General features: G+C 33.4%; 1 protein-coding gene and 1 long non-coding RNA gene across 3 annotated transcripts in view; one reads left to right on the top strand and one right to left on the bottom strand.

The window, feature by feature from the left end:
- The window catches only part of CRISP1 (cysteine rich secretory protein 1), a 35,471-nt gene extending 31,485 nt beyond the window's left edge, over nt 1-3,986 (top strand). For both annotated transcript variants that reach the window (XM_055263879.2, XM_055263878.2), the window contains one exon: nt 2,817-3,986. In XM_055263879.2, the coding sequence (XP_055119854.2) occupies nt 2,817-2,820 (4 nt within the window). In that variant the 3' untranslated portion in view covers nt 2,821-3,986. The remainder of the gene's footprint in view (nt 1-2,816) is intronic.
- Nucleotides 1-17,018, bottom strand: part of LOC129473411 (uncharacterized) — a 190,041-nt gene extending 173,023 nt beyond the window's left edge. Inside the window, exon 1 of the long non-coding RNA XR_010119272.1 lies at nt 16,910-17,018. This is a non-coding gene — a long non-coding RNA (uncharacterized lncRNA). The remainder of the gene's footprint in view (nt 1-16,909) is intronic.
- Nucleotides 17,019-17,024: the final 6 nt, after the last annotated feature.

The raw sequence follows: 17,024 nt of genomic DNA, 5'->3' as shown, positions 1-17,024 counted from the left end.
AATTGCCAGAGTGACTGAAGACCATTGATTTAACCTATGGCAAAGGAAATTGCAAAGTCTAGGTCTGAGAACTCGAGTTCCCACCCAATAGATTAAAATTCTTAATTAGGATCAACCTAGATAAAATATTGAGGTAAGTATAGATTTTTTTCTCTGCTCTCTAAAAAGTTCTTGGGCCCCCTTACTGCAGCCCATAATTTAGACCCGTTGCTTTCAGTTTACCGGTGTTCTCCAGTTGCTTGCCCCTCCATGACTACCCAGGTTGTCTGACCACTTATTGTGGCATGCAATTTTTACTGAGTGATCCTTATTCTTCTTTGGTTCCTGTGAACCATCTAAAAAGTTAGCTGATGCTCACATTATTCCTTACAGCCTCTTTTTTTTTTTTAATTTCTTGAGTAAATCTTACCTAAAGTGAAGTTTTAGCCAAATGGGTGCCATTTCTGTTTATTCCCTTAGATAGCCGAATTTCACTTTTTGAAGCCTACCTGCAAACATAATTTCTTAATTTCTAGGAATAATCTTGATTAAGATAAATTATACTAGTAGTAAGTCTGTGGAGGAAAAAATAAACCTAAGAAAAATATCCTGTGACCTCTGACTTGAAAGGCCACTTATTTTTCTTCACCTAACCAGCTTACTCTATTTGCTTTTAAAGTAAGAAAGAAAATGGATTCTTCTTCCTCCTTTTACCTTTCTCTCGTTTCTCTTCTCTTTTACTCTTTTTTGATTTACTTCTCTATCTCTCTCCCTCTCTCTTTCTCTGTATCCACTTCACTTTTTATATCCCCTTTCTGGAAAAAAATGTAGTTGGAGAGAAATTCCTCCCCACCGGAAAAAGAAAAAATCAACCAGTTATTTATGCCTTATGGGGAGAAGGGATGGCAATTGAGTAGATTTTTAGAATCTAGGTGAGAAAAGCAATGTCTGTGGTGGTGTAACAATTGAATAGAAGTAAAAGAAGAGTAGGAGGCTGGGCGCGGTGGCTCACGCTTGTAATCCCAGCACTTTGGGAGGCCGAGGCGGGCGGATCACGAGGTCAGGACATCGAGATCATGGTGAAACCCCGTCTCTACTAAAAATACAAAAAATTAGCTGGGCGTGGTGGCGGGCGCCTGTAGTCCCAGCTACTCGGAGAGGCTGAGGCAGGAGAATGGCGTGAACCCGGGAGGTGGAGCTTGCAGTGAGCCGAGATTGCGCCACTGCACTCCAGCCTGGGCGACAGAGCGAGACTCCCTCTCAAAAAAAAAAAAAAAAAAAAAGAAGAGTAGGAAAGAGAAATGTTACCCAAGAAGATTGATTCTATCACATAAATGATGTATATCATAAGCCCTTTCTTCATCTGTAAGTGTTTGAGAAAGTGAGAGCTATTAAAGAAATATATGAACGTAAGAATTGAACATATTAGGCACAAACAATGCTAAAAATGTAAGACCTAGATATGCAGATATAATTCATTTAATGTAATTCAAATAAAATTTATAAAAATAATTATTACTTATAATATTAGGAAAGCATATAAATTAAGAACAACAGATAAAAGAAAACAATGGATTACAATACTTTACAGATTCAAAGAAAAAAATACATTACCTCTAAAGAAAAAAAATCCACTGATAATCATATTTGACCAGAATACTACATAAAAGAATAAAGTAGGATAAAGATAGGTAATTGATTAAAAAAAAAAGAGTAATGACTTTGGCAAATTACTGATTGTAGGAAAAAGAAGCAGAGATACACTATCAAATATACAATTGCTCAGGCAGTAATATGACATCCACATTTCATCTCCTTGTTGCACCTTGATAAATCTACTGTAGTTATTCTCCAAGTTCCTGGAAGGCGAATCAGTTTAATAATTTAGGAAGAGGAAAATGTATATAGCATAGAAGGATATTCACTAAAATAATAAACAGTAAGAAAAATGTAAATTTAAAATTTATAAGATTGTTATAAATTTCATGCAATGATCAAACTTTATAATTGAAGGAGAAGAGATATAATGGAAAAATTTAAAGTTTTCCATTATCAAGATTCAAATACAAGACTGCATAAAGGTCAGAAAATCTTAAAAGAGAGAGGGAATTAAATTATTGTTATTCTTGCCTTTATATAGAGACAAATAGTTCCATTTGTTAGTTGTGATAGAGAATTCAGGTTAAAAAATATTTTGGTAAGCTTTTTGGTGCTATTGCCACAAATTTAAAATTTTGGGTATCTTCATACTGATTGGAGAATTTTGTGTGCATTTCTGCCTCTGTATGTACCAGGATGTAGGTGCGTGCACATCCATGAGATAGAGCAAGGTGAGAAAAATCACTAGAATGTTAATTGAGATAACCTCTGGGTGGATGGAGAGATTATATATGCCATCCTATATGTGCTTTTTAATTCCATTTTCCATTGGCTATGCATTACTTTTAATAAACCAAAGCAAATCTTTAACCATTAAATAATGCAGCATTAGATAATTAGACAAAAAATTATGAGTATTTTATATTGCAATGGCATAGTTAATACTTTCAAAATGACAGTGTAGTTAAAAAGATGATTCCTCTCCAATCTGTTTATATTGGATTTAAAAAATTGTGGTAAAAACCTGTTTTACACAAAGACAAAAATTTTACCATTTTCTTTTCATACATGGTCTTATCGCCTGTTTTGCATTCAGATTTAGTTAGCTTATGCTAATTAAATTTAGTTATCTATTGTTAATAAAAATTTCTCTTTTTGTCTTTAATAAGATGGTCTCTTTCCTCAGCAAATGAGATTTTTAAAAGACTGTGTTGTAAAACCGTACTATTTTTTTTCAGCTAACCCCTGCGTCTACTATGATGAATACTACGACTGTGACATACAAGTCCATTATCTTGGATGCAACCACTCAACAACTATCCTATTCTGTAAAGCCACTTGTCTGTGTGACACTGAGATAAAATAGGTCTTTGTTATTTTCAACTGTTCTATGCTGTGACAATGAGGAGGAGATGTCTGTTGGATTCATGTCTTTTGCTATAGTTCAGTAGCTTCTGCTAAATTTCATTTGATTTTAATCATGCTGGAGACCTTAACTCCTGTCCTGATACATCCTGAAGTAACACTGTTTTAAACTTTCTTAGTGCTGGAGTAAAAGATCAAGTCCAACACCTGCCTTAAATTTAAATCATGCGATTTACAGTTCTTAAGTTGGCATAATTCAACTTATGGTATAACTGGGTCCCTCAACAGTAACCTGGGCTAAAGTAGGTCTTACGTGGTTGAACTCCCACACCCGCCTTCCCCATATTTTCAGCCACTCTGATTATCTTCCCTGCACAACTAACATCCGGTAATAATTCTTCACTTTTAAAATTTTAATTCTACTTTAAATCAATCATTAAAGGAATCCACAAAGCAAACAGAGTTCAGTCTCATCTTGCAAGGTAAATATCACTTAACGGGAAGTAGTTTAAATGTCTCATTGTTTTATTGACACATCTATATATATATTTGTGAAGCAAGAAACAATAAAAAAGCTTCGTGTGCCATTAATTCAACAAAATATGTATTCAGTACTGTACTGATTCAGTACAGATGCATGTTTATATACATAGAAAGAATATAGTTTCATTTCATTGCAAAGGCAGTATAAAAGATATATAAAATAGCATAATATGAGAAATTAAGTCCCTAAAGACATATGGGTCACATATTATTATTGCCAGATGAGCATAAATAGCTTCTGTTTGGAGATTCAGGAAAGCCTTAGGGTGGAATGAGGAACAGTAAACAGGGTTGCAAAGGTTATGATTATTTCAACACAATGGAAGAGCACAGTTAAGGCCAACTAACGTAAAATGCACTGAAGCCTTAGGGAATATTCAAGGGCCTGACATGGGGAAAGGGAAGGCTAGAAATATTTGGTGAAATTTTAACATTATACCAAAGTTATACCCAGTTCTACCTACTTGTATATTTCTTTACTCATTTCAATAAAGTATTTGGAAAAAAAAAAAAAAAAAAAAAAAGACATCACCCACTTTCCAAAAGTAAAAAAGTAAGCCATGCCTCAAACCCATTCTGCATCATACAGAGGTTCCCGTCACAGGTACAAAAATTCTGTGTGGCTCCAAGAAAAGAGGACAAATTGAGAATGATGCCCTCTTGACATGACCCATGTCTTTCCATCTAGATCTATGGGCATTTCTCCCATGTAAATCCTTCAGACCCTTTCTCACTTTTTATTTAAACTGCATATGTTAGATCTATCCACTTGATTGTATCTATCTTTTGAGTAATTGTCATTAGCACAATCATGGACATATTAACATCAGGAGAACAGTGACTCATCCGGGGACACAGTAAGTAGGATGGTACTTTATAGCTGAAATATTTAATAAATGGAACTCATTACAAAAATCAAAGTAATAATAATTTACCCTAAGAAAATTAAATGTGTGTGCTGTAGAAAATCTTTACTCATTTTTGCATTACCAGGTATTATGATTTCTCTTACCTCACCAAGGTAGCATTAGATTTTAGAGTGATTAAATTAGAACCCTGAGTTCTGAATTTTGCGTGCTAGATAACCAACTAATCCTGCAGTCTACTGTAACATATTGGCAGGCAGTGTTACTGTGTTCTTACACTACAATATGCTCTTTCTAGAAATTAACATGATACTTCTCAAAATTTGCATTCCAATTACATCTCTTCCCACTTTGCATAAGGTAAGCATATTCAAATACTTCTTAAGGGTTGGGGAAGGAGGAGGAAGGGTATGTCTATGTCTAAGGAAAATCAAATAAGCAAGTAACAAAACTTTGACGTCATTTGTCTACATTACCCAAATTTAAATAATATGTTGGCTTATTTCACAATCAATTGCATTTGTTAAATATAAAAAGTATTCTCCCCCAAAATATCTCAGAGCACACTGACTGTGTGAAAAGTGCCCTGCAATGAAGAAGGCTGGGGGCGGCGGATGACCTCATGTACACCATTCTATTATCTCAAAAGCTTTCAGAATCACATATTGTTTGGAAAATCATTTAAAAAGCTATTTTAGATGACAGAGAAAGAACTCTTATTTACCATGCAACACTTTTCTAAAAAATGGAAACAGTCTTACACCTCTTTCCAAATGTTATTGAATATAGAATAAATAATAACAAATAATTTTGAAGCAGAAACAATATCCAGTGGCAGTCTGTACTTTCACAGTAGTAAAAAAAAAAAAAAATAGTCCTAAGTGTGTAATACAAAGATTAAGAGCATGAGCAGAGGTGTCAGCCAGCTGGTTTGAATTCAGGACACAACATGTGCTTGCTCTGTGACTTTGAAAAAGATTCTTTTTCTTTGTCCTCATCCATAAGTTATAGTAAGAGATAGAACCTACTTCATAAGTTTGTTTTAAGGATTGAATGAGTTCGTCTGTAAAATCCTTAGAAAGGTATCTTGTGCTTAAAGTGTGCTTGATAACTATTAGCTGGCATTATTATTGATTCTCTTCAAACTCCAGTCTCTGAGCTCTGCCTTTCAGACATAGTTGAGCGGCACACTCTGAACTCTTCCCTTTTGTGAACTCAGCAGTGAACACGTGTTATGGTGATAAATGAACAGTCTGTGCCCCAACCCAAATAACATAACAAGTATGGAATAATTTATTAATACAATAAAGGAGCTTTCACAGAAATCTATAGTATAAAACTACCTTTGATTAAAGAAGGCATTCAATTTAGTAGAAATATCTGATTTCACCACACTATTTAGTAATTCAATGCAATCAGAATGGAAATATCAAGAAGAGCTTTTATAGAATTTACATGTTTATCCTAAATTCATTTGGAAAATAATTATTCAATAGAGACCACCAAAATTAAAATTAAAGATGTGTGTTTTGATAAAGATATTTACATATGAGAAAGATAATTTTTGGAAAACAGTATTAAAATACTAGGGCAGGAAATTTGAACAAAATCGTGACAAGAAATCTTGAAAGCGTTTATTTGAAGATGGTAATTTCACTGGAAAACTTCTAAAAAAACGTGTATAAAGGCAGAAGTAGAGCAAGTGAAAGGTTAAGATTAATTTTTAAATATTTTATTTTAAAAGGTCAATACATAGTTGATCTATGTGACTTATGTATGTTTACATAAATATAGAAAATGAATTTATAGATTGGTAATAATGAAAAGTGTTACATTAGAAAAAAAAGGAGAGAAAAACCACTAACTAGATACAGAAATGCACATGCCATTAAACAGAAACGTTACCTGTTTCATAATGCAAAAAAGTGTATTGCAAATATAGTTAGGATTATCTTTCTGTCCAGCTAAGAATAAATTAATTATATGCTAAAATCTACCCATCAGAGAAGTGGGAAGAGCCAGCCATTTCAATACATCATTAGTGGGAACTAAAAGTTTGTAGAAAGATCCCTATTTAAAGATACCAAGTGATATTAAAAATAACATGGTTTTTGGTTTGTTGGTTTCTCATGAAGGAATGTATTATACTGAAATACTCACATGCAAAAATGTGTCTCTATAAAAAGATTTTTACTTAAGCATTATTTATAATAAAGGAAAACCAAATGCTATAAAAATACACCTAAGTGCAATAAATGGTTAAGTAAATTAGGAATGATCCATGATATGAAATACTATGCAGGTGGCTAGAAAAACGATTAAAGTTTTTATATTCTTTTGATGAGAGATGCAGTTTTCTAAAAGTCAAAATTATAGAATCTAATACACATGACATGATCTAGTCTTTCCCTCCCCCATCCACTTCTGTTGCCCTCATTCCTCCTTTCACTCAAGCATTTTCTGATTTTTAACATTTCTAACATCATAACTGGAAACACTTTATGCCGCTGTGAGTTATTTGAAATATCTAATCCTTTGATTTCATTTTATTAAATTACATAATTTGAAAAGAATGCAGATAAACCTTTTTAGACACACGTTTTAAGTAAGTAGAGGAATGAAAGTGAAAACAAAATATTAAACAATGAGTCCTTAGTGTTGTAAAATATTAATATATTCAGTGATCAAGAAGCACAAATCTTTGCCTGTTTCAAATGAGGACATAAGCATTAGTAAATTTGAACATTAAAGAAATATGGGGCCAGGCTCGGTGGCTCCCGCCTGTAATCCCAGCACTTTGGGAGGCCGAGGCGGGCGGATCATGAGGTTCAGGAGATCGAGACCATCCTGGCTAACACAGTGAAACCCCGTCTCTACTAAAAATACAAAAAATTAGCCGGGCGCGGTGGCGGGTGCCTTAAGTCCCAGCTACTCAGGAGGCTGAGGCAGAAGAATGGCGTGAACCCGGGAGGCGGAGCTTGCAGTGAGCCGAGATCGAGCCACTGCACTCCAGCCTGAGCGACAGAGCGAGACTCCATCTCAAAACAAAAAAAGAAAAGAAAAAAGAAAAAAAAAAAGAAATATGGCCAATAATGTAGCTACAAACAAAGCACGATACCTGGTATTTGTTTTTAGTTTCAGTGTGTCTTATTTTCCCCAAAATCCACTCTTTTCTCCTGAAAGTTGATATAAAAGAAAGTTCCCTAGGTTTCCACCTGTGTCACATCACTTGCAGGAGGGAGAAGAAACCATGTTTACTTCAAAGATGAATATTGGTTAAGTGACTTAAATAGCTTCATAGGCTATCTCCATGAAAATGTGTGGCAAACAACCGTGTAATCTTTCGGAGTAGTCTTCAACATCACCCTCATGTCCATAGCTTATCAACCGTGTTTATGGACAGAGTAGCACACCTACTCATAGTATGAAAACTCACGGTATATTTCCAGGTCACTGTCTGGGGAGGAGTGTCACAGACTCAGGTGCCCAAAACAGATATGTGTTTCTCTCTCTCTCTCTCTGTGTGTGTGTGTGTGTGTGTGTCTGTGTGTGTGTGTGTTTACATGTAGGAATGAAAGTCAGGATGATCTGTGAAGCAAAGGTAGAAAAGGTCACCATTCAGAATAAAATCTGATTTGGTTGTCAGGTGGCAGTGGAGGGCAGGGCGGCACAAAATAGATCTAGATTACCGGGTAACTTGAAAAGAAAGCCTAAATGAGGCCCCAAACAAAGGTAGCACATTCTTGACTCTCCATTATAAGAACACTACAATATATACTATATTCTGTATAGATTTATATGGAGACAAAAATAAAAATAAAATCTTTCAAAGAAAATAAAATCTTTCAAAGTGTCCAGACTGATAATTGCCATGCAAGGTAATAGTGGACTTTTGAAATGTGCTCAAAGCCTAAATAGTTGGGACACCATGGTAAATACTATGTTTTCCTTAACAAGGAAGGACACTGCTAAACGAATGGTGATACCAGAACAGTTCTGGGATCATATACAGCAAACCATTGTATCATAGTAGGGATGTGGTACATTCCTTATACTTATATTAGCCTGTAGTTACCGCATGTTTTTATGGGAAGAAAAATCATGAAGCAATACAGAAATTTTCATACTGTGAAACCAATGGCCTCATAAAAAAGTGGAATAGAAATGTTTTTATCCAGCTTCACAGAACTTGAAGTTCAGAATTCATTACCACTTAAATGCAAAAGCCTGCCAGAAAAGTATTTCCAAAACAAGACCATGAGGTGGTATTTATGGCATTCACAGCAATACACACTGCATTTAGTAACCCTTTTGGAATGAAGCATTTGGGCACAAAAGGACCATAAATACCATGTCTGGTCTTTTACTTAATTTGTACAACACCCTATAACACTCTTGATGAATTATTTATGTAAATACCTCTAGTGTATGAAAAGCTTCGGGGGAGGAGTGTCATTTGTTGGTAAAATTTTGTGAATATTGGAGCTTCTTTAAGCATATAAATGAATTATATTACAAAAAACTTGAGAATATTATTTAGTAAAAGACATCAAAAATATATGTTCTTTAAATAAAGCTAAATTATCTCTGAAGAGACATGATAATTATTTCGTTTCTGCAAATCTCAACTGCATTTAGGTTTCTAGCTTGAGGTTGTAAATGTCAAATCATTTTTTCAAATAGTAACTATACTCAGGTGTTTAGAATTATGTTGAATGTTAATAATACATTGTATTATTTATATGGTATCACTTCAACTACATATAGCCTTTTGTGGTGGGATTTATTATTACAATTTTACGTATTTAGACATTAAGGCTCCAAAATTTTACATGACTTCTTCATGGTTAAATAGCTTGAAAGTAACAGAGAAATCCTACACAAAGAATAGCTCCTTCCAAAATTTAGATGCCATAAAATAGTATATCACTATATAGAGCTATAACAGGAAGTTATTAGAAGATTAATGTGGAAAGTGTACACATGAAATGTAGGTTTTTCAAGATGTTATTTTCTTTCTTATCCATTCCAGCCATTTTATGAACAGGATTTTTAAATACTTGTTAAACTAAGCATTGCATAGAGCTGTCAAATAATAAATAGAATGTTAGAACCATGATAATGAGCTTCTAAGTGAGACATGTTTCAATTTAGAGAACAGACCTGGCATGGAGTCCTAGCCCCGATACCTCTCTTTGTGTCTGAAACTATGTGAGAGCTTCAATGGGGTTCTTATCACATTTTAACCTTTTCTTTGGACTGAGTCTAATACCATTCCCACCGCTCCATCATGCCTCACAGAGGTATTCAAGTATCATTGAAATTTCTCTTGCCCGATGTTCTTGTGATGACTATCAGTGAAAACGTATCCACGTGCATATCTAAATATAATGTATTAAATTATGTTGTCATAGCAGAATTCTCACTTTGGCCAAGCTTCGAATTCAATTTTTTACTGAACTATATCATGATCCATCTTGATACTCTCTCCACCATTTTCTCTCTTTGTGCTTTTTAAAATTATTAGTATATTTAGGCTCAAGTTGGCCTTATATTATTTATTTTCATTTGTTTCTCTGTTTGTTTTTCCTCTGTTTCTCTTTTCTTGCCTTCCTGTGAGTTATTTGCACATTTTAACGTGTTTTAATTTTAATGTGTGTATCACTTTGTGTAGTTTCTTCTAGTGGTTACTCTACATATATATATATATGTACTATATATATACTTAAATTATCAGTCTACTTTTATTGATATTTTGTCACTTAGAGTGAAGGCTAGAAACCTCACTTTTATTTAGGTACCTTTCCTTCCCACTTTAATAATATATTTATACTAAGTACTAACTTTACATATACTAAACATCACCATGTGTGGTGTAACAATTTTTGCTTCAACCAATGAATATTTTAAGAAAATCGTGAAAAGTCTCTTGTATTTAACTATCATTTTTATCCATTCTGATATTCTTTCTTTTCTGAATTTTTAAAACTTCTCTTATCATCTCTTTTAATTTTTCTCTAGAGAACATCCTTTAGCCATTCTTTAAGAGTAGGCTTACAAATGAATTACCTGACTCTTCTTTATGTGAGAATGTCTTTATTTTCCCTTTATTCCTGAAGTATACTTTCACCAGATATAGGATTCAAGATTAATCATTTTTTTTAAGCACTTGTAAAGCATGCCACTCTCTTCTGAACTCTGTGGTTTCAGAAGAGAAATCTACTGTCACTAAAATTGTTATTCTTCCATAGGTATATATTGTTTCTCTCTGCCTATTAATTTTTTTCATTGGCTTTAATTTTTCAGAAGTTTGTAAGGTGTTATGGTCCCTGTGCTGAGTTCTACTGAAGCCATTCCAAGCATTTGGTGGACAGTCTTTTCATTGTCTGTCTGGAGTCAGACAGTTATTGCCAAAAAATTTTTTCTTTTTTATTATTTCACCCTTCTTAACCCTTTGGCTGAGTTGAGCAGGGTTTCCCTGTTCTGTTTTGGTTTGTTTGTTTTAATTTTTGTCTGATCCTGTTTGTGGTTCTGGGGTTGAGACTTCTGCAGTGCTCTGTCTAGTATATATGGGAAGCAAAAAGGAAACTCAGAGAAGTCATTTTCATGCTGATACTCAAGTCCAAGGTCCTTATGCAGTCTGCTTCCTTAGTTTCACTTCTAGAGTCTTCCTATGCTTGTTTGTTATATATGCTCAAGTTTTTCAGTTTTAAGAAGGAGGACCTGAGAGAATGTGGCTCCTCTATCTTGGCCATTACCCTACCACTAAGTGAACCTGCATTTTTTTGCATGAATGAATGACGATTTTGCCTAAGTCCGCCGTGTAGCAGGTCAATTATCTACAGATGCAAGAAAACAGAGGTTTCCTGATCTGCTATATATATATTAAGCAGTTCTTCTAATTGGTGGGACTTTAAAATCTGGGTAAAAAGTTCTTCACTGTGGTTCGGGAGTATGAAACATATTTGTAAAGTGACAAATCATTATGGCATATGGTATGTGTAAACCCTCTTGATAGAAAACATTCTGGCAAGAAGTTGCTCTCAACTGAGCAATAAAGAACTAAATGTCTGAAGCATCCTTTTATTACTATTGTCTATTTCTATTTATTATGAATCTTTGTTATTTTCTTTAAAATATTGTTATTCTGTCAAGCCCATTTGCAAACTACTTATATGGAATGTTACAGCTCAGCATCAATACTGTGTAAAAATTGCAAATATACGGGAAGAAGCTCCTACAGTACGTGATCATTGGCAAGTCAAGCTCTTGCTTTTCAATTGCCTTCCGAAAATTCTAAAATGCTGAAGGTAGTGAATTTATTGATGGTACCACTAATATAAATATGGACACAGTCTATTGGAAAAGATAACTTAAAAGATAAAAGGATGCCACAAAGAAACAACAAAGGATTTCTCCAGTATAATCTGAACCATGGTAATATTTTCAACAAGGAATATCTAATAATATCTGTTTAATGCACAAAACATTTTGTTTTGAACAAATATAAGTAATTTGAGTTTTTTAAAAATACGGTCATAAGTTACTCATTTGCTATTAATTGCATATTAATATTCATCTTTCAGGTTTTCACCACCTTTAGTAGTTTTCATCCATTTGTGAAAAATGGTTTAACTTTTCTTGCATAAACCCCTTTACATGAGTATGTACTCATAGAAACTCCTGGACCTGCAGTTTTATTTGTTCCTGAATTCTTTCCTACAACATATTTCATGTATTATAATATTTTTAAAAATAACTTAGATTAGCTGAGGATCTATTTTTCTACTTTTCTCCTTACAGTAAGACAATTTATCAAATATTACTTATCTTATAAACTATTTTATTTTCATTTATTTATTTGATTTGTATGTTTTGTGTATACATAGTAGGTGTCTATATTTATGGGGTACATAAGATGTTTTGATACAGACATGCAATGTCAAATAAGCTCATCATGGAGAACGGGGTAGCCATCTCCTCAAGCATTTATCCTTTGAGGTACAAACAATCCAATTACACTCTTTTAAATTATTTTAAAATGTACAATTATTATTGACTATAGTCACTCTATTGTGCTATCAAATAGTAGGACTTATTCATTCTTTCTAACTAACTTTGTACCCATTAACCACCCCCACCTCCTCCCCAACACCCCACTACCCTACGCAGCCTCTGGTAACCATCCTTCTATTCTCTATGTCCATGAGTTCAATTGCTATGATTTTTAGATCCCACAAATGTGAGAACATGTCATGTTTGTCTTTCTGTGCCTGGATTATTTCACTTAACATAATAATCTCTAGTTCCATCCATGTTTTTGCAAATGACTGAATCTCATTCTTTTTTATGACTGAATAGTACTCCATTGTATTTATGTACCACATTTTCTTTATCCAATCATCTATTGAACCTAGTGTCTGAATGTACAGGGTCTATTCCTAAATTTTCTTTTTTATCCTATTGATCTATTTAAATCATTCTATGCCTTTTTCTCGGTGATTCCAATATTTAAGCTTCATATTTGTCTTAATATCTGATAGCGAGAGGGGCTCTATTATTATCTTTCTTAAATTTCCCTATTAAAAAGTTCTTATTTTCCCATTTAAAACTTACAATCTGCTCATCTATCCACCCTCTAAAAATCCTATGGATTACGATTGTCTTTGTATTAATTTATAGATTGTTTGAGAAAAATTTGCTTCTTTCATTGCCAAACCATCTCACCCATGAACATGTATGTCATTTTTCCAGATTTTTAAAAAAATCTGTTTAATAGAGTTTTAACATGTTCTTCATTCATAGTGGCTAATAAATTTTAATTGGACTAATCTCTTGATATTTCATAATATATTAAGAATGAAAGTGAAATTATTAAACCTGATAAAAAGAGCTGCTAAACTAATATAAAAAGTAACATATATTATGTACAAAGAAGCCGTTATAACATGCCTGTCATGACTACAATTCTTCAAAATATAAAATGTAGCTGCAATTACTTAACAAAGTTGTTTAAAATACCCAGGAGTATTTTGAAAACTAGACATCCATCTAGGTCTTTTCTCTTATATGTGATTTATTTTTCCTTTCTGAAAACGTTAAACAATTTTCCTTCTTGCTGTATTGTTTAAATTCATTGTGCTGTTTCTAGGTAAGTGTCTTAAATCTTAGCTGTTTTGCATAATGCATGATCCTCTCTCTCCCTCTCTCTCTTTCTCTCTCTCTCTCCTTCTCTATTTTTGAGAGGTGAGGGTCTTGCAGTGTTACCCAGGCCGGAGTGCAGTGACTACTTGCAGGCACAATCATAGTGCACTAGAGCCTTGAACTCCTGGGCTCCAGTATTACTCCTGCCTCAGCCTCCTGAGTAGCTGGGACTACAGGAGTGTGCCATCATTCTTGGCATAATCTTCTTTTTATGTGAGATCTTTTGTTATTTTCGTGATACATAATCATTTTACAAACATTTTGTCACATTTATTTATAGTTTCTCTCTTTTTATGACTATCACTGGTGGATCTTGATAATTTGTTTTAGTTTTCACATATCTTGACTTTGTTATTATTCTCTCTCTTTGTCCCTTTTCAATGCATTCTGAAAGCATTTCATCCCCTTGCTTCAACTCACTCATTCTTTCTTTACCTATTTATATAACTGATGAACTATGCAACCTATCCTTTTGAATTTTTATTTTAACTACTTTATTTCATTTCCAATATCGCTAAGCAGTTATGTTCTATAGTAGCTTGATCACCATTTAGAGTTCCATTATGTTTATTTCTTTGAAAACTTTTGTGCTTTTTACAATTTGTATTGATTTTTAAGTAGTTCAGTTTCTTTTAGTATGTGATGTTCCACTGTTATCTTCCTCTCATAAGATCAAATATTTCTGAATCAATATATTTGTTGGCTTTGTTGGTGTATCTGAAGACATCAGACAAGATTTCTCACTTTATTTATTTATTTATTTATTTATTTCTGCTTTTGGTTGAGTTGAAGAAAGTCACAAGACATTGAGATGCTTTATGTTGCAGTTAATGGTCTCCTCCTCCCTATCCTCTGTTCCCACAAATGGACAATTCCTTCTCACAAGGTAACCTCTCTGCTGCTTTACTCATAATTTCTTCCTTCTCTGCTACATCTATTTTAATTGTCAAGGGACAGAGGCTGCCAGACTTAAATATATTTGTTGTTCTAGGTTTTTGGCTTCCCACTTCAGCATGCCTCTAGCAGTGTTCTAAAATTACTCTACAACTGCCAAAGTAAGAGCAGCAGATGCCCTAAATCTATTTCCAGGATACCTGTCTCATGATCAAGGTACAAATTTCTTTGGCCTCCTTTAATTTTTTTGATGTTTCCTTTTGTTGGACATTTTATTTTTTGGACTTCTTAGACCTAAATTCCAGACCTGGCCAGCACTCATTTTATCAAAGTTCATTCCCTTCCCCACTGCTACGCCAGTTACATCCATCCTAATCTCAATCAATGGCTTGATCTCAACAGGAACGAGTGCAAGATAGATAGTTCAACAAAAATCCTGTACAGCAGCCTATCTTTTCCCCATGAACTTTGGACATCTCCTAATGAGGCTATTTATTTGTGTCCCTCAAGAAAACAAAATAATTAACCATCCTTGGGCACATCAATTTTTATAATTAAAAAAAGGCTGTATTAAAATTCAGGTCTAATTTCTGTCATCTCTAGGAGTAGAGGAAGTTAAGAAAATTAGTATGTCTTACTTAAATTTCCACCTTATAAGGAAATTAGTGATGTCTGCCCTTTTTCTGGAATGTGTATATTCTTAAGGGCTATTTCTATTAAGGTTATGAGAATCAATGATCCATGTCCCTTTACACAGTTCTATCTAATCTCTATCTAACTGTCCTCAGTTCTATCTTCTTTAGTTCTATCTAACTCTCCTCAGTTCCCCTACTTAATGCTGGAACTAAAAACACATACTATATTTCCTTTTCTTTGCTAGAGCTAGACCCTATACAGACTACAAGTCTCTCCTCCCCCGCCTGTATCCTGTATGGCAGTAAAAGATATCGCATGATGTATTATAGAGGGTACATTTTAAAGACATTAAAAATTATTTAATCATGTGCAGTTATTTAATGAGAAAATCTATTTTACATTATGCAGACCTCTAGAGGATATAGCATAACTGTGATAAATAAAGAAAGGTGTGTTTTATGAAAATTGTATTTGTTTTTGTCACATTCTTCTATTTCCTTTTGGAAGGTATAAATTCTGCAGTGATCAAAATTCATAAAGGAAAATGAGGCTCCTGCGTGTGTGTATTAGAAGATAATTATGCAGGCATGTAGAAGTTGTATTCCAGTTTTTATTAACAAATTCATTACTTTAATGATTTTAAAAAATCTCCCTAACACTAAAATTAAGAAAATCTTAGTGATGAAGTATCATTAGAAAATTAACTTTGTTATTATGGATTTGAGGTCTCTAGCACCTAATTGTTATTTTAAAATTCTATTGAAAGATCATTTTTGAAGCACTTTATGAAAAACAAAAAAAAATTTAGAACGTAATTTTTTGTTATGCAAGGTAATTGCAGCTACAATTTGGATTCTAAGAGAATATGAAACACAATTGAATCTCAGCAACATATCAGTCCTCTTCTAGGATTAGTTTGAGATAGAGATGATTTGCCTTGTTTATTTTGTAACGATTCTTATTTACTTCAATTTAATAAAATTAAAATTTCCATGTAGGACCTCACATCATGAGTTTGTCCTATTCTGTGCTTACCTGAAATAATAACTAATAACAGAGATAAAGAGGTATTCAGTATGCATAGTACCTACAGAAAATATGTCTTTGTGATTTGAGTGGTTTAGCCATTTTACTTTGTCCCTATGATTATCTAATGCACTTTGCATTCACTTAGGAAACAACAAATGTCCATATTGGAGAAATGAAAATTCAACAAAACTAAATTATCTTAATATTTATGTAATAGTAATATGTTAGAGAAAAGAATAGCTAAATGGATGTAGAAACCAATATAATAATAGATAAAGAAGGTATGTTAAAATGTATGCATTACTTATCTTTCCACAATGTGATAGAATAAGAATCTCTTAATTTTAAAAAAAGTTGTTCTGCATTGAATAATGAGTAAACAGAATTGCACTGACACTTTTTTACCTTTAAGAACAATACTAAAAGTTCACGGAAATTTTTCACAATACGAACTTTGTAGTTCATGGGTAGTTTCAAAATGAAGAACATTGCTTCATAAAATGTATACGTTAATATCAAATGAGTGAATAATTCATCATTTTGTTCACGAAACAGGTGATTAAATTTGCTTATAGAAATATAAATGATTGCGTATCTTTGCATCTTGTCTCTGCGCAAGCCTAGTAAAATGTATATTTTACGTATATTTTCAAGAGAAAGGCGAATTGAATTTCATTAAATTCTCAACATCTTATTAATAGAATAAATAATAGATTATTGGTTGTGTCATATTTCAAAGTTGATTTCAAAATGCACTTTCTTGAATTTAACAGTCTGTATTGATATCTTCTTACCTTTAGTTTAATCATCACTCTAGGAAAGTTGGCCTAAGCTAGCAGCCATCAGAGGATTGCTAGAGAATCAGTCAGAGGACGTCTTCACCCACAAAACCTGGGAAACCTGACCAAG

The sequence above is a fragment of the Symphalangus syndactylus genome, chromosome 23 (genome assembly GCF_028878055.3).
Source record: "Symphalangus syndactylus isolate Jambi chromosome 23, NHGRI_mSymSyn1-v2.1_pri, whole genome shotgun sequence".
NCBI classification, from domain to species: domain Eukaryota; kingdom Metazoa; phylum Chordata; class Mammalia; order Primates; family Hylobatidae; genus Symphalangus; species Symphalangus syndactylus.
The sequence above is the reverse complement of the archived record's forward strand: the minus strand, read 5'-3'. Positions and strand labels throughout refer to the sequence as shown.